Source organism: Fulmarus glacialis, unplaced genomic scaffold (assembly GCF_000690835.1).
Source record: "Fulmarus glacialis isolate BGI_N327 unplaced genomic scaffold, ASM69083v1 scaffold13822, whole genome shotgun sequence".
Classification (NCBI taxonomy): Eukaryota; Metazoa; Chordata; class Aves; order Procellariiformes; family Procellariidae; genus Fulmarus; species Fulmarus glacialis.
The window spans coordinates 68,229-92,714 of NW_009199925.1; the positions used below are offsets into that span (position 1 = coordinate 68,229).

Genomic DNA, 24,486 nt, shown 5'->3' on the forward strand with positions numbered 1-24,486 from the left:
AACGAGAAATTGCAGATGGGTCTGGAAACTGCCTATTTGGAGTTTGGTGTCTCTATTGCTAGAACATGTTGATACCAATAGTTATGCCACTAACACATGCCTTTCATTTCATGCCTGCCAGTTAGTGCATCCTACTCAACAGGGAGAATATGCTTCATATTTTCAGCCAGATCTTTAGCAGGTAGAAGTGGCTGATGTTAATGGAGCTTCATCTCTCTGTAATAGCCATGGGCTTGGCTCAGAGTGGAGGAGGGTTTTCTCTTTCCATTTGGAAGCTGTGCTGGTACCTGTGCATCTCAAGAGGAGTATTTCTGCACAGTGAACTCATACAACCATCTGCCACTTCTGTTAATTGACAAGAGTCTTCTTTTCTCTTGCCAGGTATGCCGCCAAATATTTCACCTCTCACCTCCCCATGCCATTCACCGATTCAGGGGACGCCTGCCACAAGTCCTACTGGAAAAACATCTTCTGTGTCATTTCCAGACTCTACAGATGCTGACACCAAGCAAGGCTTAAAGCCACACAAAGTCTTAACTTCTACTCAGAGTGCACCTAGCCTGTCAGACCCTATTATCAGCCCCTCTGTCATCTGCAGCAGGTAAGATAGTAATCTGATATGCGTTGGAATCATTTCACGTTGTTCTCACAAACAAGCTCGTTTGGCCCACATACAAGTTTTTGTGATTTGCTGCAGTATTGATATTTCACCATATCTAAGCAGTTATTAGTATATGAGTAATTGTGTAGATTGATGCTACAAAGTGCTTTTAAAGTGCAAGACGGTTAGCTACATTTACAGCTTTTACTCATGTCAGATGCACAGTCTGATTCATAAAATAATTCTTCGCCAATAACATGCAGATCCTAAAGTTGGATTTCATGTTAACAACTTGTGTTTCTTATGCCATGCCTTTAACACGAAGAGTCACTCTCAGGTCACAGGCCAAGTCTTTCACAACAGGCACCTGATGTTTGATAGAAAAATGTGACTGCTAGGAATTAAAAGCTGCTAGCTGTAGCCTTCTAATAAAGGTGTTCCAACAATGCCTGAAGACTACACACTTTTGAGCACTTTCTCAGAAGGGGTGGATCCTGCCCTCCCTAGGGCAGAGTCAGATTATGTAGCATTGGGATTTTTTTTGGAAATCAGCTGCAGGTGAGTTCTTTCTACTGCTGAGAGTTACAGTAACACTGTTTAATTTCACACTTTAAAGTAGCCCATTATTAGATTACATAGACCTGCTCTGCAAAATCAGCATTTTGGAAGAAAAGTTGTTCTGCTTATCTTACGTTAACACTTGCTAAATTAGATTACTGAAGTTTGCAATACGTGTCCAGTTCAGAACAGTGGGAAACATTGGTATTTAGAAGCCTGTTCCAATGCAGTTTCAAGGTTACCTTACTCATTAGACGTTACTTTTGGTCATAGTAGTGAGTGATTTGTGATTATTGGTTAGCCAGAGGACAGCACGTCATCTGAGGCAATGTACTGGGTTAAATGTTATCAAGTTTGACTATCTTTGGAAATAGTTTTTAGTTTCTGGCTTCAGTCACATGACTTTTGATGTATCTCAGTAGGCTCTGTGCAGGGCTTGGAAGTGGGTGTGAGAAAGTCAAAATTGAGATTGCAAGTTTGCTCAAGGGAGTCATCCTCACTGGAGTTCAGACTAGGATCCTGACAGGCTTTTAAGATGTAGTTAGGTGACTAAGTAGAAACTAAATGCTTTTCAAAGGTTTTCAAAGGTATTGCAAAACTAGGACTTGCACTGATTCATTTGAAATGAACAGTATATTACACATAAGAAATATACCATAAATGTGCTACTGTCCTATTAAACTGTGCCTTTATTACTACTTCAACAAAATATTATTACTTTAACTAGTAACAATTATCGCTGGAAGCCTTCCATTAAAGAGAACAGTTAACAGTTGCATAAAAAATGTCAAAAAAAATAATTAATGTAAGGTTGTTGTAGATAGTAATGAAATATATTTTCTTATATTTGTAGACTTTGATTTCAATGTAATCATCGGTAAAATGCTTATTAGCTTTTATGTGGCTACTGTCTTATGTGATCTGCGTAGGCTGTATAGCATATTTAGGTTCTTAATTTCCTTGTTTTCAAATGCTTAGAATGTGTAACCATTACAAATAGTTACATAGCTGGCATAGGCTTTGTTGTTGATTATTTGAAACAAATACGTTATTTAAAATATTATGGTGTAAAGACTACTAGTAGAATTGGCATCCACTATTACTAATAGTCACTGTCCCTTTAATGTCCATTGAAAAATCAAAAGCACTGTCACATTTCTAGCCATTAGTATATAGAGATGTCATATCCATGGATACAAGCTGAACCAACAGCACATAAATAATGCACCCCTTAGTAATGTAAGCACAATTTAAAAAAAAAACAACAAAAACCATACAAAAGAACCCCAAAACAAAAAAAAAAAAACCACCCGTAGAAATTAAATAGCTAAGACAAGCTGAGAGAGTTAAATTAACAAACACTGGAAATAAATCTTTTAATGTTTGAGCTTTCACATTGTACTTTGCTAGTCTTCATGGTATGCAATCCCCTACATTTACTGCCAAAAACCCTGCCTTGCTACAAAATAATACCAAGTCAGCAAACCTCTGCCACCACCAAACCAATCCTTCTCCCAACAACAACAGAGGAAATGAACTCTTGATGGGTTCAGTGCTTTAAATCAGATCCACCGAGGCAGTGACATCAAGACAGCAGTTTTATTGTACTTTTTTTTTAACTTACAAAGTGAAATGCGGTAGGACAGCAGAGTTTGAAAACTGTATTAAACAAGAACATATACTAGGCAATTCTGTGAAAATAACTTGTAGGTAATCATTTGTAATTCTGCTTAGGGGATGAGGCAGGAATCCTGTGGAAAAAATGTTAAAAAATCCTGTGATTAAGAAGTATATTATAATGCCTGTTCATGAAGGGGATTGAGTTAAAGTTGCATGGGCACGTTTACTTCTGACATAGAGCAGATTTCAAGTGTTCTACTAGGTAGCTCAGTAATTTTTTTTTAATATGGTGTTTTATGTGGACCATACATATTAAATCAGTGTGAGTTTGCATATGTTCTGGAAGGTACGCTCATAATGATGCAAAAGCCTTGTAGTATTACAACCAATCAAAGGCTCTCTTTCTCTTTTACTTTTACATTTTGGCTTGTTAGCATTGACCTTATAGAAACCACAAAGAATGTGGGAGAGAGAGATTAATACATTTTTTTCATCTTGTTTTTAAACCTGAGTGATACAAGATTTATTTGCTTGGCTATGTACTACAAGTATCATTGTAAACAGATTTGTATTTTTATTTAAAATTCTTTCAGGAATTCATTATGTTTGCAGGACATACCAAGCTGCAGAATATGTTTTGGATGACCCAGTCAAAAGCCATCTGGAGTAGGATTTCAGCCATTTTTATATGCTGAACTTATATTGGTGCAAAGTTTCTAGTACAAAGTTTGATCAAACAAAATAATTTTGTAATAGTTGCTTTGCAAAGGCTATTATGTAAAGATATGCTACAAAATACTGACTCGAACCAGAGAAAGAAATGTTAAAATGTCAGTTTTTCATGGACAGATTTGATATAATGCTGCTAAATGAGGCTTCAGATTTGTTAAGTTCACTCATGTTTTCATGATATATCATTGTTCCTTCAGGTCCTAGACTCAATCGTATTGGGACATTGTAATTTGAAATGTTCCAACTGGTACTGAATTCACATTTAGGGCTTAAAGGGAATCACACACAAGGAATAAAACATTTTAATGGAAGGGAAGAGCCAGTCATTTGGAAAGGCCATGATATTGTGATACCTCCCACAATGTCTTTCTGTTCTGGGAATGATGATGCAAACTCTGTCTTCTTGTTTCATTGCTAAATGTCTGGATGCCAGACCACTCACCTCATGTTCTGTCCAAAACATCCCCTTGGTTCTTGGTATGTTGTCACTGAAGTAATGCAAAAATACCTTTTTCCTCCTTAAGAGGAACATATTCAAGTTTTAAGCAAGAAAAGGAGAGTAAAGCCACATCATGACTGTGTTCAGATTGAATTATGTAAGATTGTATGGCACTCTGGCACATTTTCATCATTTTAATTCATGTTTATAGGACAGCTGCTGTACAACACCAGGGGATTTTTTTGTACTGATAAACTTAGAGGTAAAAAATTCATTTAAAAAATGTATCACATAGTATAGGGTTACTGTTGGCAACACAAATTTAATGGTGGCAGCCAGTTAATCCAAGGTCTTTGTGTATTTTTGTCTTTTTTCATTCCTGACTTCCAATAAAAGTTCAACTCGCTCTTGTAATGTTGTCTGGAGAATGAATCCTGTACCATGGCTTATACTGTATGACATAATCTTACACTGTCAGCCAGGAAATCATTTTACATAAGACTGTCTAATGCGCATGGTTCTTTATGTTGTGCATGTTTCTTGATGTATTTCAGCTGTGGCAGACCCTATAACCAAATAGAAGCTGGTGATGGGGCACTAGATAGAAATGATGGTACCACACACACCCTGAACAGAACAGGTAATTCTTTGTCCATCAAAAACTCCTCATCCCTTAAAATTCAATAATCATTCACTGTCTGTCAGAAAAGGAGAACATATGTAAGTGAGACCATACAAGTTTTCTTTGAGGCTCCTTTCCTTTTTGTATGTACAACATGTCCAAAATGCTAATGAAGAATAGAGTTAAAATATGAAGGAAATATGGTTTCCCTCATCTAGCCTAGTCAGCTCAAGTAACGGTCCTCAAAATTTTTCTCACTCTTCAATCCCTGATACCATTTTTCACACTCTGCAGGGTGTATGCTTTAATGCCTTTGGACAGATTGTTTGACTTTGGACCCAGCCAAGCAGCACATATGTATTATGAGTCAGAGATCCTGTTGCTATTATTCAGAAGGTCACAGGATGACTTTGATGCAATCCTTGCTGTTCACACAACAAGCTTTGTGATTTGTGTTGTAGATGATCCTGCTCAAGCCACTTCTGACTATGAGACCAACAACAGTGACAGCAGCGATATCGTACAAAATGATGATGAGACAGATTGCTCCAAAGAGCAGACACGGAAGGGATCCGTCTGTAGGACGTACACGCCTGAGACCATCATTCTGCATCCCTTAATACCACGTGAGGTAGGTTGTTTAATTTCCACTCGCACAATAGATTGAGTGTATACTGACAGTGGGGGGGGAACCAAACAAAAAAAAACAAACAAAAGAAAAACACCAAACAAACCAGCCAAAAGACCCAAACATCCACAAAAAAAACTCTAGTGCTACCCACAAAAAAGACTCTAGGGCTATCTAAAGATTGTGACCATGGTTTTAAGCAACAATTGCAGCAGGCTTCTACCTTGCAGTAGGAGGATTGACTTTCAAGAATTGCAAGGAACCATTGAAACGTGTGAGAGCTGCTAAGCGCTGGCCACTTGTGAAACACTAACCATCTATTTTGATGAATAAACATAAGTTCACGGATCTGGCATTAGGCATTCTGAAATGTTTGGCTTCTGTGTTAGCGTTGCCTTTAAAGGGAATAGATTGGAAGGAAGAGAAACTATCTTCTCAGACTACCAGCATGATATATAGTCTTCCTGTTCAGCCACTTCAGCTTCTCGATGGCCTTGCAATCTTGGCTAATACATACAGTGGTCCTTATTTTAAAATAAATGAACACTTGTCTGAGGGTGCTGCATGATGATATTGTTGGTGTATGTCTTGAACATAAGAGCATTGCAGTATGGTGAACAAGTGCTGATCTTCTCACGACTACTGTATTCAGCTGTAAGCTTGACTGAGATGTAGAGGGAAAGCTTTGTTTAGTTAAATTTTCCACAGCCTGTTGTACAACTGAATTAATAAATTTAAGTTGGCATGAGCTCTTAAAAAATTTATTGTAATCTGTTGAATTGGAATTGGACATGCTGAGAGAAGGCATTTTTCTTGAGATATTTTGGCATTTCCTCATCTGCAGTTTCTTAGTAGTAATGAAATTCAAGGAAGTATACAGGGAGAAATGTGAAAGGAGGGGCACACCCCATCTTTTATTTGCAAACCTTGAAAAACAGGTGGGTCAGTTTAAGAAGTACAAGTCTTCACTTGGACCGAGCTCCATTAGCCATGCTAGATTATAATGAATGGGTCCTGATGCAGAAGCAGAAACTGAACGCTTTGCCCTCTGTACTGCAGCAAATTTTACAATGAAGAAGCCACACTCCCTTGGAAATGAATGAATGATTCCTATGAATGAACGAATTAATGTGTCTCATGGATAAGTTCAGAGACTGATATTTCATATACATTTCCTATTCATTCGAGTGAAACAAATTATAAAGGAGAGTGACTAGCTGCAGGGCTGGTAGAAATGGGGACATCTCTGCTGAGCTGAGTCAAGTACATCAGCTTACAGATGATGCTAATGTGCCCTTAGTTTTTAAGAGCATAAATCTTTGCATGAGATGCTTCACAGAACTAAAATTTCTCTTTATTCTGATTTCTGGCATAGGACAAGCCTGTACTTGCTCCTGAGCCTCTGGTTATGGAAAACTTGGATCCCCTGATGGAGCAGCTAAATAGTTGGAACTTCCCAATCTTTGATCTGGTGGAAAAAATCGGAAAGAAATGTGGTCGGATTCTCAGTCAGGTAAGAAGGATATCTTGTTTGCGATGACTGGCTAGATTATTGATGGATTTAGACAAAGTAGTGTTAAGACCCATTGTCCTTAAAAGCTGGTCATCCAATGAATTATGATCCCTGCCACCTAATTCAAAGCTGACAGTGTGAACTCCATCTCATTACATTCCTTACTTTTGAATTTCTATATTTTTAAATTTAAAAATGTGAAAGAAAAAACCACACACCTATTTTGCCCGCTGCTCTCTGCCAATGAGTTTACATAAACCTTTCTGCAGGAGGTGCTGCCACCCCTTACTGAGTTCTTTGTGAAAGGATTTCTCATGGGGTTCAGCATGGGAGGGCTAACCAGTAAATATATTCAGTTGATGCAGGAAATACAGAACTTCAGTCCTTTTTTATACTGGAGATTTCAGTCAGGCTGTGCAAGAAAGCAAGGTCTCAGGAAATGGGGGAAAAAATAGTCCTTGCTATATTCCCTCACTTTTAAAGAGTCAGCACTTTGATAGTAAATTCATATCATCATTAGATAGTGAAGACTAATTTACTATGAATCAGGTTGTGAGAGCTTGCTAGTCTTTCTTTCAACTATCCGTTTTTCATTCTTTCCTTTAAGTTGATCCAGGTACTGACACAGCCCGTCTCTACCCAGCACAATTAATGTCACTTTCAAAATCACTTTCTTGGCTGAACTTTCTGCTCTGTTATGCCCCTTTTCCTGGCATGCTGACAAATTAGCCATTTTTCCTTATGGAAGTATTGAGGTTGGTTGAACAGGAAAGGCAAGTAATTATATTTAGGGATGGAAGGGAAAAAAACCCCAAGAGAATCTGATCTAGTATCACTTTACAAGACTTTATGTAGTGATGAGTGCTGGAAAGAAGAGATTATGTTAATTGGTATAATATGAGACAATTAACACCCCCCACAAACACAGAGGTTAGTGTGTCAGGCAGATCTCAGTGCAACAAGCTCCGGAGAATGCTGTATCAAATATTGGTCCCTTGGTGGTTAACTATTATTCAGCTACATTCAATTATGCAGTGGTCAACCAAGAAAACCACAGCATGAATTCAGATTTATTCTGTGGTCTGCCTTTTATCGTTCTGTAGCTAGCTTGGCAAGTAACATCTGTGTTTAACCAGCCTGCCAGCTCTCTAGGTTAATTTTAGAGAAATAGGCAAACTGTGGCTGGATGTGGATATTGATATAAATTCAGTGATGATCATTGAGACACTTTTGCACTAGACAGTGAGCATGTGATTAAAATGCTCTTCTAGATCATATTGGTCATGGTGTTTTCTAACAGCAAAGCACATTACAGAATGAAAAATGAAACATGAGGAAAAACAGAACTTGTTTTTTAATGGCATAACCAACAGTTTGGATGAGCCAAAATTTGTTCTGGTTTTACATAGGTATTTCTATAGGTTTTAAGCACTTTACCAAGTTGCATGGAGTTCTGTACCTCTCAGGACAATTCCCCTGTGCCTCCCTCAATTTGCACTAAAGCTCCACACTCTGTTTCCCAACATCTGCTTTCTGCTCAGGTTCTGAGCATATTATCCGTGTTACAGTGCCACAAAATGAGGCCTGTGAAATAAAATAGTGTAGCTTTAATAAATAATATTTCTGATCAAAATTCAACATTTTCTATAACAGCTGTTTGTAATAACTCCCACTCCCTAAGAGCAGAATGTAGCAAGTTCAACCTTGTTCATAAAATAAAGATAGTTCTTTCCCCCACCTACTCATATGTTCCTAACAAAATTATTTTCTGAAATAAGAGAACTAAAATAAATAAATCTTCTTCTCCAGCTACAAGTATTTTCTTTTTCTTGTATAATTTTTAAATCCCGGGATATTACAAACAAAGGAAAACAAAAGCTCTCATGATTTATTCTCTGTATTTTGCCATTAAATGGACTCAACCATTAAAAATAAGTAAATTAACAAGCTGAATTAACTATGTTTGCCTTGCTAGGTTAAATTTATGAGATGGAACAAAGCAGAGTTGACACGTGCCTCTAGGGAAGTATTCAGTTTAGAAAGCAAATGCTGGCTTAGCATCTTTAAAGCTGCTTGAGATGTCTGTTTCTTCTTTTTGGAATGTTAAATTGATTTAGACATATAAAAAGACCCCAAACCAGTCAGCGGCCATAAAAGCATCTGTGCAAAGTACAGTGGAAAGCACTCTAAATGTGGCACTAACAAATATGCATGATAGGGGTTCGAGAGGAATTTACATACCAGTCTCATTTCAGAAAGGAACAGCAAAGCTCTCCAACTGAGTTGATGCTTCACAACAGACCATAAAGTTAGATAATCTCTTCAGTCACACTTGACACTCTTCTTACAGCTCCTCCAAAACGAAAACTTGTGGAAGAGAAACTCATTTTCTTTGGAAAGCAAATAAAGTGAAAAAGAATAGGCTAAAGTCAAGGTCTCTCTCTAGCTTTTATTCCTGGGCCCATAGAGATGAGAAGTGCTGGTGATGCTCTTATGGTCTCGGTGCATGAGCAGCGTCGAGGCGGGGTGGCATCACTGCAATGCATGTGAGTTGGTCTCTGGATAGTGCCAAGAGGAATGTTTGGTCATCATGCATGACTTCTACAGAGAAAAACTGCAGCCATTATATGAAGGAGCGAGGGGAAATCAATCCTTGCGGGATGGGATATTCCCAGGATTGTCACAGCGGCCCTTGTGAGGAGTAGTGTTTGTCAAAGCCAGAGACCAGGTGCCAGCAACTTAAAAGAAACATGTTTGCAGAAAGAAAATACAAAAGGCAAAAAAGGAGCGCAAGAGGGTTGCCTGCAAACAAGGAGTGGGGAACTGCTAACCTAAACTTTGGACATGTCCTCTAACAAGAGCCATCTGTGTGTGCCTGCAACACCCAGGAGAGGAGCTATGTGTGGTTAACATAGCCCCATTTCCAAAAAAGCTTCCATTAGGAATCATTCGGGAGAAGCACTTGTCCTTCTTCAGGCAGCACCACCAGAAGTATCTGAGTTATAAATGATTCATTCAAGCGTTAGCAATCATTGCAGAGACAAGCAATGGCTTCCCTCCTGAGGCGGGAGGGAAGAGGCAGTGTGGAGCACCCACTGCCAAGATCCTGGCAGCCGTCGGAGTTTCCCTGGGCTTGTCCCTAGCAGTGGGGACCATCCTGTGGCTGCGAGGGCACCGTGCTCAGCCCGTTGTTCAGTAACTCCCAGGGAGCTCTTGAAGCAGCATGAAGTTTGGGAAGGAAGGATTTTAAAAGACAGAAATGTTTAAAAAGGGTTAATCCAGAGCAATGAATAAACAAAACTGCACAGTTTTTCTTTTTTATTAAAATGAAAGAATTTAGTTAGTTGACTTTCTGGAAGACATCAATGCCCTTTTTTCCTCTTTCTGACCTGCCCTTACCCCTTCCTCTTCCCCATTTGCTAAGAAAGAGAGAAAGAAAGAAAACATTACAAAAATGTCTAAATTACTTGCTTGGCTGTTTACGCTTTCTAATGACCACAGAGAATAATACCATTTTACTCCAAGTCGTGGGGAAGAGCTATCATTCATACCCATCACAGTCAGCTTCGCTTCTTTTCAACTGCTGTGGAATTTCCTGCCCCTCCCAAATCCAAGGTGGGGGAAAAATAGCTTTTATGACATGCTTTAACATACCTGTCCAGTATGGGTAGGGTAGACCAGAAAGGTTTGTTTCTGCAGAATAGTATTTCTTTATGCTTCCTCTTTTTATACAGGGATATTTTGCTGGAAGTATGAAGCTCACCATTCAGTGATCAAAGACTAGAGTGTAGAACACCTCCTCTCTCTGTAGCTGAATGTTTGGATCCTGGCTGATTTACTTCAGCCGTGATTCCAGATAGATAAACAGAATTCTATGCAGTTTCTAATCCAAATTATGCATAAAGTCAGCCTCTTTGCTTTGCCGCCGTACAGGAGGATCCCATGGGCTTTTCAGAGAGTAAAGTTTTGCCTTCTACAGGCCGTACCTTTTATTCAGTTGTTCCTTCTCTCCTTTGCTATAAAGAGCCAACAGCCATGGCCACGAAGAGAAATTACCACCAGCAGTGATTTTTCTGACTGCATTGCTAGTGGCACTTAACGATTATGGTAGGAACAGAGGTAAGAGCTGTGGCCACCAGGAGAACCCTAACGGTCAGATATGTGTCATCCATCCCATGTGGTGTCAGACACCACACACAACCTGTCTCCGCATCATCACTGCCTGTTGCAATGCTGTGCCAGAGTTAGTTCATATGCAGATTTTTCCTGATAGGGAATGACGAGGAGGGGAGGCAGGGGGGAAGATCATTAATGCTGCAAATTCATATCCTTTTTTATTATTCTTACTGTAAAAATCCACAGTGGTAGGACATTTGAATTCTGTTCATTAAACTTCAAGTGCGACTCACAGGTTGCAGTCTATATACACAATATGCAGAAAGAAATGGCCGTGGATAGGTGTTTGATTTTCATTCAGGTGTGAAACATGAAACATAATTTGTAACAATTTCTAATTGGTATAGCACTCATCATTCCAAATGTGTTTTAAATTGCTTAGCTCTAGGCAGATCATTATGAGACAGATGGCATCAAAAGGACAGAATTTAGCTAACAGCAGTAAATAAATAAAGAAGCTGAAAGGCTTCAGGGTCCAATTTGTGAAAGAAGTGAAAAGGTCAGGCAGTAATTTTACTATGTCCCATTGTTCTGTATGTCAAGTTCAAACTTGTTTTCAAAAGTGTCCATTTTGAAGCAGCTGCTGTCTACATTTCTGAGCACTCATCTCTCCTGAACGCCCCCTCACTCATCCATCACATTGTCCCTTCCAGTATATCGTCTCCTGGATGTCTACAGTTACCTTTCCGTGCAGGAACACTTGGAGCAGCTCTGCTTCCTAAGCCGCTTGCTGCCTCTAAAATCCTGTTGAAGTCACTTTTGCCATTTCACTTCCAAAATGGGGGAGAGGGAAAGGAGATAATGCATAGGATCCGAATGGTTCTCTCTTTTTGTCATTCCTTCACTTGTTCCCCCTTTTTCTGGAAATTGATTTGGCTCCTGGATGCTCCTTGGAGAAGTTTGTGGGGAAATTTTTCCGAAGACACTAAGGACCTCTGGATACCTTCCTTTATGTGTGTATGTTTCTGAGGTGCTTGCAAAATTTGGGGGATCCATATGCCTGAAAGGAACAGAAGAACATCTGGAAGGGTGTAATGAGGACTGTTTGGTACTAATAGCTTGTCTGTTTGGCTATGTAGCCACATCCCTGTGGAAATGCAAATAGCTGCAAGTATAGCTGAGTCAGATATACTTGAGAAGATACTACCAGGAAAGCAGGTTTTCATGGGGTAATTTGACAGAACGATTTTTATATCTAATTTTTAATGTTTTTCTGGTCTATTTAGCAGCATGGTTGTTTTGTTTTTTCAGGTATCATACAGGCTTTTCGAAGACATGGGGCTGTTTGAAACCTTTAAAATACCAGTGAGGGAATTTATGAACTACTTTCATGCCTTGGAATGTGGATACCGAGAGATACCTTGTAAGTAAAAATTCCCAGCAGATAATGATGCTTCCTTAAAGTTTTGGGTATTTTCCACACATTTTATTATTGAAGCCTGCCTTCTCTCATTATAACAGGTACTTTTTTTATTCTGCTACATCACGACCAAATAGATGGCTCTCTAGTTAGACACTGGTGCTGAACCACAGCCTCTTGTCTTTTTTCATTGCATTTAACATTTCATGTTGTTTCATAATAATTCATGGCAAATTCTGTGCAAGCCTGAAACCATATAAAGCTATAGGTACAAAGAACTGTTTCCTGATGATGCAAGTGTACCCCAGTGCCCCAGTTGGAGTTTATTGAAAAATTTCCCACCCATAAGCAGTTTGGATTTTTACACAGTAGCAGCGCTATGCTACCACAGGAGATGAGCTTTGTAAAGCAGAACAAATATGCCAGGTAGATGAGTGCATCCTGTTCTTCTGTAACTACAGCTCGGCTGATATTTTTCAGTGTGAATCATTTATTCACTGAAAAACATGCTTTCAGTCATCCCCAAAGTAGTTACTAATTCAAATCAAATTTACCAAACTGCTTCAACTGCAAAAGACTTTTTTTTTCCAGGAGGAGAGAGGGAGTTATTATCCCCTTTAGCTGGCAGATAACCCACTGTTGAAGAATATAGGACACCCTGTTTTCTCCCACCTCCCAGAAAAATGTCTGAAACATTGGTTTAATAAGTCATGTAGTCTCTCTCTCAAAATACTAAGTACCAGTTGGAACGGCTGCAGTGGGAGGGATTGAAGGAAAGCTACCTCAAAATGCCTCCCAGCCCAGGTGGTTTGGACTTTCTTCTGGGAAGGTGAGAGACCAAATTTCAAATCTTTCCTTGTGTTTGAACCTTATCAGGGATTTGAAGCAGCAGATTATAGCCTGAAGGGATTATAGGTGGATGTCCCACAGTCTGTCTGTCCTATTGGAGCCATTCCTCTTTGTTTAAAACATTTAACTATTCATAGAGTCTCAGGAATTTTTGTGAATCTAGCCCTTCATTTCCTTGGTTTTTCTTAAGTGTGCTTTGTTTTAGTAAAGCAGAATATTTTGTCTAGTAGAAAATTAATTTACCTTTTAGTTTTTCGTTTCTGTGGAAAACCAACACAAAAACCAACACAACTTGTTTGGACTTAACCACTTCTTTCTTCTGGTTGCTGAACTGAAGAATGGGTTATTCACACAAAACTAATGGTGACTATCCCAGTTGGATTAAATCAGTACAGGTTTCACAAGAGGCTAATCCAACCTTTACTCCTGAGAAAAGCGTTAGACCCCTATGCAGAGCCATCCTCTAGGTTTTGCGTGAGAAGATTAGGGTCTCAGGAGAGATGTTCTTAGTACTTCGAGGAAGGAAGGGGAGAGGAGACTCCTTCCTTATTTTGCTTTCTTCTTTCCAAAAATAACCATTCCTACGCTGCTTACACTTTTGCTGTTAAAAATTTCATCTAGCAGTCACTAACAAGTATTTAAAGGGAAGGTCACAGGGAAGACAAAGAGAGCAAGAGAGGAAAGCAAGGGGTAAATAAAAGGGCCAAGTGGCATGACATCATGCTCACGTTTAGTGAGTAAGCAAAGTGATTGCAAATTGTGAATATAATAAACCTTTCTGTGTTACACCCGTCTGCCCTTGGCAGGCAGGATACTGCTGATTTTAGGCGTAGACAAAGTAGGCAGTTGCCTCGAGCACTGGAGTGTAGGGTCAGCAAGATGGTGAGCCCTCCTTTGCCAGTGCCAAGGAAACGCAGGCCGGCGGCTGCTGCCCCACTGATGGCAGGGGTTAGAAATGTGGGCTCAGCAGTGCTGCTCTGGAGGAGGCAGGTGGCTGTTCCCAGCAGGAGCAGGCATTATCCATCCCCTAGCAGTGGCAAGAGGGCAAATATGGCTCTCCAGGGTGCTTTCTCCATCCCAGATCTTCTCCTTCCTTCCTCTTCTCCCATAAAAGGAGGGGCTTTAGGGTAAAGTTCAACATCAGTGCTGAGAAACCCTCCATCAGCTGCACACTGCCTGTCTTCAGGATGCAGCAGGTATAAAACCATGTTGCTTACACACTTGCTGCCACTCCCTTCTACTCCCCCAGAGAAGAGAAGTTTTTTCACGCCTAATGAATCCGGTCAACTTTACTTATTACTTCTTAGAGAGGGCTTCTGGACTTGGGTATTGGTAATTTTTCCTAATGAGGGATACATATAATCTCCAGTTTTACCCTGATTCTTGACCATTACCTTCTTAATATAACCTAGTTCTTCACCTGTTCCCATCAAGCCTGTTCCAGCAGTTGGTTTGCCAATGAGAGACACATGACTGACTGTCATTACCAAGGTGTCCCCAACTAAAATGACTGATTACCTGGAGATGTAGCCAGTTACTGTGAGTTTTATGAATGGGGGTGACCCAGCAGTGGAGTCCCACATTTTTGTGCTTTATCCTCTGAAATGCATCTTTCCAGAACTGGAGCAACAGTAATGTAGCCACAGGTTATCATTTAGATTAGCAGATTTCTTTGTGTTTAGCTAGTCACTGTAGAAGATACCTGTGCTCTGCCCAAAATTAGCCTGAATCACAAGCTGAAATTCTTGTCCTTCAGTGCTTTAACCCCAGGTGTAAGCTTTCGTCCTGGTGCAGCAAAGTGTTACCCCTCTTTCAGCATCATGGTTGCTTTTTGCTAGCGTGCATTTAAAATCATAGAATCATAGAATCATTAAGGTTGGAAAAGACCTCTAAGATCATCAAGTCCAACCGTCAACCCAACACCACCATGCCCACTAAACCATGTCCCTAAGCGCCTCATCTACACGTCTTTTAAATACTTCCAGGGATGGCGACTCCACCACTTCCCTGGGCAGCCTGTTCCAAGGCCTGACCACTCTTTCAGTAAAGCAGTTTTTCCTAATGTCCAGTCTAAACCTCCCTTGGCGCAACTTGAGGCCATTTTCTCTCGTCCTATCGCTTGTTACTTGGCAGAAGAGACCAACTCCCACCTCACTACAACCTCCTTTCAGGTAGTTGTAGAGCGCGATGAGGTCTCCCCTCAGCCTCCTCCAGGCTAAACAGCCCCAGTTCCCTCAGCTGCTCCTCATAAGACTTGTTCTCTAGACCCTTCACCAGTTTCGTTGCCCTTCTCTGGACACGCTCCAGCACCTCAGTGTCCTTCTTGTAGTGAGGGGCCCAAAACTGAACACAGTATTCAAGGTGCGGCCTCACCAGTGCCAAGTACAGGGGCACGATCACCTCCTTACTCCTGCTGGCCACACTCTGATACAGGCCAGGATGCCATTGGCCTTCTTGGCCACCTGGGCACACTGCCGGCTCATGTATTTAGCTGATGCTTTGTACTGAACTAGCGTGTGATTCTTTTTCAGCCAGTTGTGTTTACTGTGGGATAGTTTATCTGGCCTTGAAGGATTTGGTGGGGTGACTCTTATCTCTCATTTCTGCAAAGAGAGCTTGTAGTAAGCCAGATTACAGGATCCAGGGCCTGAACTCTTACCTCTGGCCAGAAAACTGCAGGAAGAACCTGGTTTAACTGTGCAGTGTACACGTATCCTGAGTTTGATATTTTTACAGTGCAGCTGCTAGCACAGCACCTAAATTTGCTCAAGTAGAGTCAGGTAGGTATTACCTGCCTTGTGTTTAGAAGCTAAGTGAGGTCTGGCTACTGAAGTAGATTATTTCATTTGAATCAGAGGTTGACGATGCATATTTACCCGATGGCGTTTAACTGGCTAAAGGCAACCACTGGAGTAAAGGATTGGAGCTGGTAGCACAAGTCAGGCTCCTTGTTTCTTTGCAAAGTTTCCTACATTGCAGATCCCTGTTGTTCTGCTTCTCTGTTGTTTTCTCTTTCTTGACTGGTGTGAGACTTACCATTGAATGCTCTTCAACTTTAGTAAAAGAAAAACTGAGAATTTACAGAATACAGCTGTTTTTCATGCTTGTGATAATGTTTGATTTGTCTCTGCTTGATTGACTGGCACACGGTACCCACTAGATGGTGCTGATTTCCCTCTGTCGGAAATATCCTTCATGTTTAATAGCAGGGTCATTTGGTTTGTATCACAGATCACAATCGAATCCATGCAACTGATGTTCTACATGCCGTTTGGTACCTTACTACTCAGCCCATCCCAGGACTCCCAACTGTGATTAATGATCACGGGTCAGCAAGTGATTCAGGTATATTTAAATGTGCGAGTATATATGTTGTATTTTTAAAGTTTTTGTCATGATATTTGCTGTAAGAAAGCCAACAATTGAGGATTGCGTGCAGTACTTGTTATTATATAGACTTCTAAGTTCAGTAGAGTGTTGGATGTTGAAGGTGTTAAGGTACGTTTGTGTAAGTTTGAAGAGAATGGAATTGGTCCTCCAAAACCTAATACTTTACATTTAACGATGTGTGAATGCAAGCCTTTGTGGTCACCCAGAACAACAGATGTTTGTCACCATTTGATTTTTACAATAGCTTTTTTTCTAGGAAAACTGTATTAGCAGTGCTTTGCAACGCTGCTCCAGAAGCAGTGTAGACTTTTAAACCCTGCATTGTTTTGCTATTACAAAACTGCTGGGGCATACGGGTAGTGCCGTGCACTAGCTGCTGCTTGGCTGTCGTGAAGTGTTCTTCCCTCACTGTCTCCAAAGAAAGAGGCTTGTTACCATTTTGCAACTAGTTTGCAAGACCACTCGTCTGCTGTTTTATGATTGCTCCTTACAGGAAGCTGTTCTTATTGCATCTTTATATTAACTTCTCCAGGTTCAGCTCTAGCAACTAGAGGACCTGTCTGTATTTTGTGGGAGTTCTGAGGGGGTTACTGGAAAAGCAGGAGTTTGTTCCTCAGAAACCACTTCCACTTCTGCTTTTTTTGGTGGTGTTTGTGTGGCATATATGTATCATTTGTAAAACTCCGCGGGATGTTTTGGTAGGGCGGGAAACATTTTTATTTTTGGAAAATTCTATTAGCAAGGGTTATTGGAGGCTTTGTGAGTAAGGTGAAATCGGTGGAATGAAAGGGGTTGCGTTTTGGGGCTTTTTGGTGTTTGTTATTTGAAAGACATTATTCAGCTATATCTAAGATCCATTCAAGCAGATTAAATTAGCAAAGCATCTCACTCAGTATCTGCCTCTGACAGGCATGTTCAAGCTGCTTCAAAAAGAGGCTGTTAAGAGGATTATCAGCAAAGATCCAAAGTCTAGACCTTTGGATTGGAAAACATGCACGGTAATTGAATTAATAAATGCTAGTCCATTGCTTTAAGGACTGTTAGTGTCTCATAGACTAATCTATACGGTGAAGCAATTAGAGGAAGGAGTGAGAAGATCGAGTTGCCCACAAAGCTCCAGCATGGCCGTGAATCCATGGCTTATTGGTAGTAACTTACATAGTTTGAGAACAGGCTCTGCTGGATGGCTGGAAGATCCCCAGGTGGGATCAGAATTTGTTCCTTTCCAATTGTGTGCTTTATTGCACTGGATCATGTGCACAGTATCAGAAAGCATTGAGGTCAGGATGTGTTTACTCTTCTGTTATGTATTGTAAATTTGCTCCTCCTCTTCCTGCTTTGTTGCTTCTGTCTGTTTCAGTAAGTCACTGAAAAAGTGATAAGGATTTTTTTTTTTAATTTATTTATTTCTGCTCAGATTCTGACAGTGGAATTACTCATGGCCATATGGGTTATGTGTTTTCGAAGACATACACACCTACAGATGACAGCTATGGATGCCTAGCTGGCAACATCCCTGCCCTTGAATTGATGGCTCTTTATGTAGCTGCAGCCATGCATGATTATGATCATCCAGGAAGGACCAATGCCTTTTTGGTAGCAACAAGTGCCCCTCAGGTAAATGAATCTCAAGCAGCGTTGCTGCTAAGTTTGGAAGATCTTTGGTAACAGCTTCTCCTTGCCAGTGGTGCCTGTGGCTTCCATTAAGCACAAGTCTACCAAATATTTTGAAACAGCTTATCAAAGTGACAGAAATAATCACTTCACTTGGGGATTATCGGTAAGAGTCTTCTTACACACCCTCACCACCCTCAGTCAATAGAACTGTTAAGAAAGGTACTGATAAAATGTCTCAGTGAAGGAGAAGCTAATGCTCTGCTGACTGGTAGAGAATCTGTGACTGTGAAATAAAGGAAGAATTATTCTACCCAGTAAGGCACAGAAAGATTAAAATAAAACAAAAAACACCTGTATAGTTGACAGTGCACCATGCAAGTTAGTTTGTGCATGATCGTAACATATTTTCTGTTGTTCCTATAGAATATGAGCAGCTATAGTCTTTTATGAATGTATTTTTACACTATGCATCTATCGGGGCAGGGGGAGGGTAGTGGAAAATAATCTCAGTTTTATAAACAAAGTATTGAGACTTACCTAAGGTTACACAGAAGTTGCTGCCAATGCTGGGAGTTGAATTCAGCAGTCTGAGTCACTGTTTATTGGCTTAATTATGAGATCATCTTTCCTTACTTTACATAGCTGACCTGCCTGGCTTCAGCCTACTGTGCTGAAAAATATTTCTATGGACAAGGAAAGACAAAAAGATAGCTTAATGGTGAGAAGTCGGGTAGGGATGCAGAAATTCTCGATTTACTCCCCAACTTGGATCCAGACTTCCTCTCTCACCAAGAGCAAGTCACCTGAACTTGCTCTGTATCAGTTTCTGTCTATAAACTGATAGTAATACTTCTCATCCTTGCAACACCTTTCTGTGATCAAGAACTTTGATACTCTGGCCAGGTAAATAGATTGATAGAAGACGTATGCTATCCTTGAATCTATTTTTAAGAAATGAGTGCTATAGCTATAGCTTTGTGGTTGTAAAAATCAACAAGGGAAGTTAGATGATTAGCTGTAATGTATTGTCCCTAGTTTGAAAATAAATTAAGGGGAAAAATTCAAATTACTATTGTTATTTTGGGGGGTTTTGGTTTGTTGGGGTTTTTTTTTGGGGGGGGGGAGGGGGCGGTGTTTAAATCTGGTATCACCTGAAATTTGCAGAACTTGTATTTGGCATCTAGTTCTTTTCTTCTTTTTCATGACAAGCAGTATCAGCTTCCAGTAATGATAAAGTGCTGCTGTATTAAAAATCTGCCCTCAGGAGTTGGGCCTGGGGAGCAGAATATATCTATCTCAAATGCTTACTGTGCTGAAGTGGAGAGATTTCCTGGATGGTTGTTGTCCCCTAAAGTCCATTTTCTAGATCTTTCTTTAGTTTCTGAACGGAATTGCCATCACTATGAGAGTTATGCATCATGTTTTGGTAAAGATTTAACCAATTTTCAATTTTAGCATTGAGAAATCTCTAAGGCTGAGTGTGTGTTGTCAGGTTGCAAACTGGAATTTCACTTGTTTCTGTGTTTGGAATCGGTCCAATATGGACAGAATTGCCAGGTACAAACACCAAAGACAATAATCCCTGTTAAGTGAGGTTAGTTCTGAGCAAGAGGGAAGCACACACCTATATTATATTAGTCATTAATTTGTGGCCTGAAACAGAATAATCTATTGTCATATGATGCAGTTCAGTCAGGAACCAAAGACCCTTGAGCATGAAAGACCCAGATTTTTCAAATCAATCTTCCAATAAATCTTCACCATCACAACAATTCAGGTGTCTGCTATTAGTCCTGCCAAAATCTCATCTTCAAACCTTGAGAAGTTCTTTAAAAAAAACCACAAACAAATCAGCCAAACCTGAACCTCCCTCATGCATCATCCCCACATCATTCTCATTTCTGCGTTGCAGTGTTTCTTTTGCTAAGAGGTTTCTCAGTTTTCAGCTGCCCGCGTTGCTTTAACAGGCGGTGCTGTACAACGACCGCTCCGTCCTGGAGAACCACCACGCCGCTGCTGCCTGGAACCTTTTCATGTCAAGGCCAGAGTACAACTTCCTGGTCAACCTCGACCATGTGGAGTTCAAGCATTTCCGCTTTCTCGTCATTGAGGCTATTTTGGCTACTGACCTAAAGAAACACTTTGATTTTGTTGCCAAATTCAACGCCAAGGTAAGAAGATTGATTTGGGTTTCTGGTGGATGGTCAGAAAAAATTGTGGGGCTTGGTAGCATCACAGTGAAAAGGCTTGAAAGGCTGTTGTGTTGCTCACTCTTCTGAATGTCCTTTTGGCTGCTGTAAAACATTCTGTTGAATAGTAATCTGGCACTTCTGTTATTTTTTACTTATTTAAATTTAGTGGCACATCTTCTTTTCTTATACATGTTTAGTTTTTTCGGAAAGTGGTTTAAGGCTAAGGATATTATGGACTATTTGAAGGCAAATCCCACTTACATCTTACTTTTCAACATTGTTTTCTTGTTCACTGGCACTTTATACCTATTAGCAAAGCACTTAGGGCAAAAAAATCAAAGGTGTTACCAAGTTTCCATAATGGCTAAATACTTCATGTGAATTTTTATTGGTTTAATCGTACTGTTATATTGTCAAAGCACAGAAATCATAACAATTTTGAAATTCTAATTCCAAATGCAATGAAAGCATGGTCTTTCTTTCCAACTTTGTTTCAAACGTATAAACCCCAGAGAAAGGTCACTAAAGATCTTTCCTGCACGCTCCATTCAGTGAGTATAAAATCGCAACCCTGGGAAACCATTCTTAAAAAGTATTGTACAGTTTCAACCTAACTTATTGGAAATCACCACCTATCAAGTTACTTTAATAAATTGCATCATCCATCAAAGCTGTTGGCATGTTACCTAGATGATACCTGCCTTTGGAGCTGGTACTACCTTCTTGTTCCTTGTGAGAAACACACCAAGCACAGTGTGTTTCTCATCCAGGACTAGGACCTCCTACCTGTTTCGGTGACATAGATAAAGTGTTTTCTTGTGGTATTGCTTAGGATGGACCTGTATCCTGAACTTTGGAAACCTCCAGATGTATGACTGGCTTTGTTTTCCATTTCCCTGTAACATCTCTCTCTTTGTTAGTCTTTAAGAATCTGTAAAGAAAAGCCTTAAATTATCATCCAGGGTAGACTGATCTGTAGATCCATAAATTTTGAACTCCTTCTGCACCCCTGCTAGTCATGTCCCAAAAATATCAGAGGGGTTTCTTTAGGTCTTAATTTTAAACTCTGGGATCATTTTCACTGGCCTAATTTCCTCATAAAGTATTGAAAAGTATTGGCAGATTCTCATCTGTCAGGGCTACGATGACAATAAAGCATGGGGAATTTAGGCTGTCTGAATACATCCTTTGAATTTGACAGTTTGGACCAAAACCTTCACTTCTGTGAACTAAGTAAGGAATGAAAAAAGACAGGCTAAACCAGTGATTACTGTGGCTTTGTCACAGAGATTAACTGTCTTAACTGTGGAAGAGGACAAGCTTGACCAAAGTCCTAGGCGTAAATTGTGGATATTGAAAACTAAATTTGTCTTAAATCTATCAGGCTGGGCAAAGGTAGGTGTAACCACTGTTGTAACCAAGCAAGGTGATACCTGAGACACTGCAGATAAATAGGAGAACAGTCTGACGTATCATGTCCTGCCAGCTTGCTGTAGATTTGTAAGGACATCTGTTAACCTCCTTTTCTCTCTTTATTGCTTGAATAGTCAATGCATGGAATAAAAATTGGAGGAGAAAGTGAACATATTAACCAGTGCTTGTGGCTAAGCCTGGCTTTCCCAGAGTAATCACTGACTTAAGAAGAGATTATTTATGTTTGGTTGGCAAAAGTACTCTTTTGTACCAGAGTGGTCTCAGAGAGCAGACCTGACATGTTTGTATATGGGTGGAGGTGCTATAACTGATAAAAGTAGCTCTAAGTGATCACATTATTGATTGGGTTGCTGAACTGTAGTTTAGTATATTGAGGCTACAGTCAGAGAGACCCTTCTGTACAGAAGTCAGTGTAAACACATGTACTGTAAGCATCCTCCCACCAGAAAACCTGGAGTCTGGAAAGTACCAACAAGAAGCTCTTGAAGGAAGCTCTCTGTCCGACACTTTGATAATATCAATGCCTTGGAACACTTACTGTTCTCTGACATACACATGTAATGTAAGCATCCTCCCACCAGAAAACCTGCAGTCTGGAAAGTACCAACAAGAAATAATGAAGGAAGCTCTCTGTCCGACACTTTGATAATATCAATGCCTTGGAACACTTACTGTTCTCTGACATTAGTTATGTTGGATCATGTACACCAAAAGCAAAGCCCTCACCATGTGGGCCCACTGCTGTATGGGGCGGGAGACCTGCTGACAGAGGACATGGAAGTTTCATCTAGTCATAACACAACAACTTTCTATCAATTTTCGACTATTGCAAACTTGACAATTAAAGCTGTGTTTCAAGGAGGGATTTGAATTTTGAAAATTAAGTGGGCAGTGGAAGACAGCCCCTCCCACACTAGGAGATCTTCTAGGAGAGAAGGCTGAGATGGGAAGATGTGGCTAATGGCAGTAAAGGTTGGTATCACTGACCGTTTGGAGATGTAAAAGGCTGAAGTCCTCAATGCTTTCTCAGCCTCAGTCTTTGTGGCTAAGACCTGGCTTCATCAATCCCAGGCCCCTGAGGTGGGAGAGAAAGTCTGGAGTGGTGAAGACTTATCCTCAGTGAATGGCATCAGGTTAGGGAGCACTTAAAAAAACTGGACATACACAAGTCCATGGGACCTGATGGGATGCAGCCATGTGTATAAATACCTGATGGGGAGAGCAAAGCAGATGGAGCCAGACTCTTCTCAGTGGTATCCAGTGAAAGGACAAGAGACAATGGGCACAAGCTGAAATACAGGAATCCCCATTTAAAAATAAGAAAGGACGAGTTTACTGTGACGGGGGTTGTACATTGGAAGAGGTTGCCCAGAGAGGTTGTGGAATTTTCCTCCTTGGAGATACTCAAAACTGAACTGGACATGTTCCTGTGCAGCCTGCTGTAGCTGGCCCTGCCTTGACCAGGGGGGTTGGACTAGATGGTCTCCAAAGGTGCCTTCCAACCTCAACCTTTCTGTGATTCTTTAAGGTGATGCTTTTATTTTAGAGCAGTTGAGAGTCTGTATCACTTTTTATTGTGCGAGGTATGGGAAAAATAGAGACAAGGAAAAAGATAGGGAATACTTTCAGACATACTTAGATCAAATAGGGAAATATGCTTGTTACATACGTCTTCACACTGAAATTAAATCGGCATGGCATTTGATGGTAATTTATCTTTGTACACCAATTAGGTCGTAACTTCTTGGAAAATGTCATGTTTGTTTGTTTTCCTAGCAGATGCTTTCAAACATGCACATCATTTGCTAAATATTAATTTCTCATAATTTATCTCAATGTTCATTGTTTTTCACTTATTTTTCTTTTTACATATTTCTCTACAGCTGATTGTAAATTCCAGCTTGGGTTAGCTCACCTGCTTACACTTGTGATTTTGTTAAATAGCTAAATATACTGTAAGATATCCCAGGGCAGAACTTCCTCTGTGGATGCATCCTTTTACCCAGGATTACTGTCATGGTTTTCCTTTTTCTGTGTACTAGGTGAATGATGACGTTGGAATTGACTGGACAAATGAGAACGACCGCTTGCTGGTTTGCCAAATGTGCATCAAACTAGCTGACATAAATGGGCCTGCAAAATGCAAAGATTTGCATCTGCAGTGGACAGAAGGCATTGTCAATGAGTTTTATGAACAGGTAAATAAATGCATGTCCAAAGTGGTATCTGCTGGTTGCACGTCTTGTGTTAAACAGTTCTGCAGCATGTTAGTGCTGGTGGTGAGTGAAAATCACAGAGAATAGGGGTGAAGGGGATGACTAGAGTTACACTAGTCCATCCTTTTGCTGGATCAGTGAAAGTCCATTTGTCACTGAAGCTTCTGATGTGTCCTCAAAGACTTCTGATGATGGGGTTTCTGCAGGCTTAACTGTTCCAGTCTGGCACTATCCTTACAGTGGACATGGCAAACAAGTGTTCCTTTCCTCTTTTTTTTCTGTTGGCAGTCATCATGTCTCCCTTTCAGTCGTCTTTAGTGCAAACTATCTTTTCATCCTTCCTTCTATGTCTTTTCAAGACATCAGCTGGTTCTCATTGCTCTCCTCTGCAGTCACTCCAGGTGGCTCACACTTTTATTGTCATGTGGTCTCCAAAACTGGACACAACATCCTTGTTGAGATGATCTAAACAGAGCAGAGGTGTTATTCTAGCTTCCCTGTAGGCCACATCTTTGTTCACACACACAGAACGTTTATGT

The 24,486-nt window shown here is 40.3% G+C and overlaps 1 protein-coding gene across 1 annotated transcript in view; it reads left to right on the forward strand.

Annotated features, from left to right (window-relative positions):
• Nucleotides 1-24,486, forward strand: part of PDE3A (phosphodiesterase 3A, cGMP-inhibited) — a 93,382-nt gene that overhangs the window by 61,197 nt on the left and 7,699 nt on the right. Inside the window, exons 5-13 of the mRNA XM_009573417.1 lie at nt 382-601; nt 4,505-4,590; nt 5,034-5,203; nt 6,576-6,713; nt 12,141-12,252; nt 16,330-16,443; nt 17,906-18,105; nt 20,073-20,276; nt 23,774-23,929. Of these exons, the coding sequence (XP_009571712.1) occupies nt 382-601; nt 4,505-4,590; nt 5,034-5,203; nt 6,576-6,713; nt 12,141-12,252; nt 16,330-16,443; nt 17,906-18,105; nt 20,073-20,276; nt 23,774-23,929 (1,400 nt within the window). The remainder of the gene's footprint in view (nt 1-381; nt 602-4,504; nt 4,591-5,033; nt 5,204-6,575; nt 6,714-12,140; nt 12,253-16,329; nt 16,444-17,905; nt 18,106-20,072; nt 20,277-23,773; nt 23,930-24,486) is intronic.